General features: G+C 45.9%; 1 protein-coding gene across 1 annotated transcript; it reads right to left on the reverse strand.

Annotated features, from left to right (window-relative positions):
• Positions 1–1,280: 1,280 nt before the first annotated feature.
• LOC116695370 (piggyBac transposable element-derived protein 3) lies at positions 1,281–2,987 on the reverse strand (the record flags this gene model as incomplete). The annotated part of the gene is given in 1 exon segment (XM_032525589.1): positions 1,281–2,987. A coding segment is annotated over 1 exon segment (298 nt), but the record flags the coding sequence as incomplete, so codon positions are not given.
• Between the last annotated feature and the right edge of the window lie 479 nt (positions 2,988–3,466).

Consider the following 3,466-nt stretch of genomic DNA (forward strand, 5'->3'; position numbering starts at 1 on the left):
CTGCCCTCCGTCCATGACCTATACACATCCAGAGTCAGGAACCGGGCAGGAACCATCACTGCAGACCCATCTCACCCCGGACACAATCTGTTCCTGCTTCTCTCCTCTGGGGGGCGCTACAGAGCACTGTACGCCAACACCAACAGACTCAGGATCAGTTTCTACCCACAAGCCATCTCTCTGATGAACAGCTGACTACTGACCCACAGTGTCAGGTTCAGTGCTGGTCCATAACCCAGTACCACGGTCTCTACAGCACCTGGTACTGGTTCCACTATTATATTCCATTTATTTAGTATTATAGTCATCATTCTCATATCCACTTATTATCATTATCATTATTAGTCATTCTTCTATTTCCTAGATTTCAAACTGTTCATAATGTTCATACTGTTATATATAATATAATAACATAATACTATTTATCCCAGTACCCTTTGCACTATGTTCCACATTTAAATAATTTTTATTGGACTCTTCATTGCACTCATCTCTCTACATTGTTTCTGTTTAGAGTATGTATATATTAGTGTGTATATATTAGTGTGTCTATATTAGTGTGTATATATTGTTTGTTGGGTTGTTTGTTTTGAATGTTTAAGCACATTGAGAGCAACTATGCTCCAAAGGAAAATTCCTCGTATGTGTCTGCATACCTGGTCAATAAAGCTGATTCTGGTTCTGATTGAAAGCTCGAGTGTAATTTGGCAGACGCTCTCCTGGCTTCTGCCGAGCTTGTAAATTGATGCTGAATTCTTTGATGTAATAAACCTTTTTTTTTATAATCAAGAAACAGTGTCAAAGGGATTGCTGTCAGCACATCGTCCAGCATTGCTCAGACACCACGCTTCTGAAGATCCCGTCACTGAAATTGAGGGTGAAATCTCAGGCTTTTGGGCTAAATAACATACCCACATTAAAAGTGGTACAGCTTCCACATACCTTGACACTCAGGGAGTTGCCTGATATCAATGGGAGGTTAACACCTTCTGGTTTCTTCTATAAGTATCATGATGATTCTAGGCCTTACTGACAGAGTTACAGAGTCTAGAATGGAGGGTCATACATCTGTAAACTGAGTAAAACACACAGCTGTAGGTGGCTCTAAGTGAGATACAGACAACACAAGGCAAAAAAATCAATTTTATATGAATTCTTTTTCTACAGATATGTCTTTGCGTTTTTGTTTGGTCCATTTTTGAGTCCAAACGGGACTTTGGTTACCAAGACCGCGTACCGAGTTTCAGATCCTTATAACTTGAGAAGCCTCTGGGTCTGGAAACATGGTCTTGGTCTCTAATGAAAGCCAACACCCTGTTTCTCATTCTCAGTCATTTCTGAGTCATTTAGGCACAGCATGACATAAGCAAAACCACACAAAAACCCATATTTTCTTCTATTCTTCGACCAAAGAGATTTTGGTCAAAAAAGGGCAAATAAACTTCACTGGAAACTTTTTTTTAATATAGAAATATTGTAAAAAATACATACATATTGTGCAAAATACAAAAACACGTGAATGTACACAAAAACTTTACATGAAATGACACGTGGACTAGATTAGCTGTATAGCTTACTCTGGTACAGGGTATAGCAGGGCGGTAGTACTCGAGTCCGGTCTCGGACTCGAGACCATTTTTCTTTGGACTCGGACTTGTCTCCGACTCTGTAGTATTTGGACTCGGACTTGTCTCGGTCTTGCTAGTATTTGGACTCTGACTTGTCTCGGTCTCGCTAGTATTTGGACTCTGACTTGTCTCGGCTCGGCTAGATTTGGACCTGGGATTGTCTCGGTCTCGCTAGTATTTCGGATCGCCTGACTGTCTCGGTCTCGCTAGTATTGGACTCTGACTTGTCTCGGTCTCGCTAGTATTGGACTCTGACTTGTCTCGGTCTCGCTAGTATTGGGACTCTGGACTGTCTCGGAATCGCTATGTATTGGACTCGACTGTCTCGGAAATCGCTAGTATGGACTCGGACGTGTCTCGGACTCGGGAGTATTGGACTCGGACTTGTCTCGACTCGCTATATTTGGACTCGGAATTGGCTCGGACTCGGTAGTATTTGGACTCGGACTTGTCTGGGACTCGCTAGTATTTGGACTCGGACTTGTCTCGGTCTCGCTAGTATTTGGACTCGGACTTGTCTCGGACTCGACCACTGGTCTTGCCCAACATGGCTTCTGGTCTGGACCGAGTCCAGGTGTCTTTATTATGTTGATGATAATATTGGAGGGAAAGTGAAACACGGTTCAGGTGGGGATATTGTTCGGCTTTTTACAAGTTTAGACAGCTAGCTAACGCTACGCCAATGTTTGCTAACGTTAGCGCACCAGCATTAGCCTAGTTAGCTTACTAGGTAAATATTACGGCTGCCTTCGGAGTTTCCTATATTTGCGTCCACGTTGTCAACATAAGACCTGTGGCGTTAGTGCTCCTGTTGAGCCGTCATTTTATTACATGAAATAAGCTTTGCTCATACGAGATGGGTGGGTTTTTCTTACGTTATAAAAAAGCTAACTGGCTATAGTTAGCCCGTCTGTATGCTAACGGACGTTAGCTAACGTTGCAGAGCCAGCTGTGTGTGTGTGTCTTGACTTGGACTCAGACCTCTTTGGACTCAGACCTCTTTGGACTCGACAAAGGTGGTCTTGACTACAGCCCCAGGGTACGGTGTCACACACCGGAAGTTACAACTTGTTCAGGGTGTGCCAGGCATTAAAACAGTCTCTGGCCATCACGAAGCACAGACACACGTCACAGGAGGAGCATTTCACGGTGGTCTTCTGGCGGCAATGGACACACCTCCTCCGACCCGAGGTGCCATCCTGGCAGAAATGAACAGGTTTGTGTGAGGCCCCTTGGGGAGCTGGAGGGGGGGGCAGTGGAGAGGCTTTGGAGGTAGACCCGACCGCTTTCAGCTCCATCACCAGGGTCTCGCGAAAGGTCTTCTGGGACATCACCTTCTCCTTCCTCGCGGTGGCCAGCCCGCCCCCCCACCATTAAAGAAGAGAACAGCCACCCCCCCCCCCCCTAAAGAGGGAGCAGAGCAGAACCCCCCAGGTGATGGCTTGTAAGCAACAAAATGGCTCACAGGAGGTATGCCTGCACTTGCAGAGGCTGGCTTACCCCCCCTAGTAATAAGCCTGTACCTATGTTTTTCGGGTATGCATGCCTTAACTAACAAACACAGCACACGCACATGCACGCGCACGCTCCAGCACCCCTCCCATTGTTTACAACCTCAGACCAACCACATCGGTCTTCACACATAATACTCACAGATCTGGATCAGGGTCCCATCTTGGGGAAATCTCCTCAGCTTCAGAGTCCCCGAGATCCCCCGAGTCCTCGCTGTCCAAAGAGGACAACTCGTCTTCCTGTTGTAGTTCTAGTTAATAGCAGCTGCCTGCTCCGCTGTTATCTTGTTCTTCACCCCGAACATGCTCGCGCAGCAAAACACCCTA

This window comes from Etheostoma spectabile, chromosome 9, assembly GCF_008692095.1.
Source record: "Etheostoma spectabile isolate EspeVRDwgs_2016 chromosome 9, UIUC_Espe_1.0, whole genome shotgun sequence".
Lineage (NCBI taxonomy): Eukaryota > Metazoa > Chordata > Actinopteri > Perciformes > Percidae > Etheostoma > Etheostoma spectabile.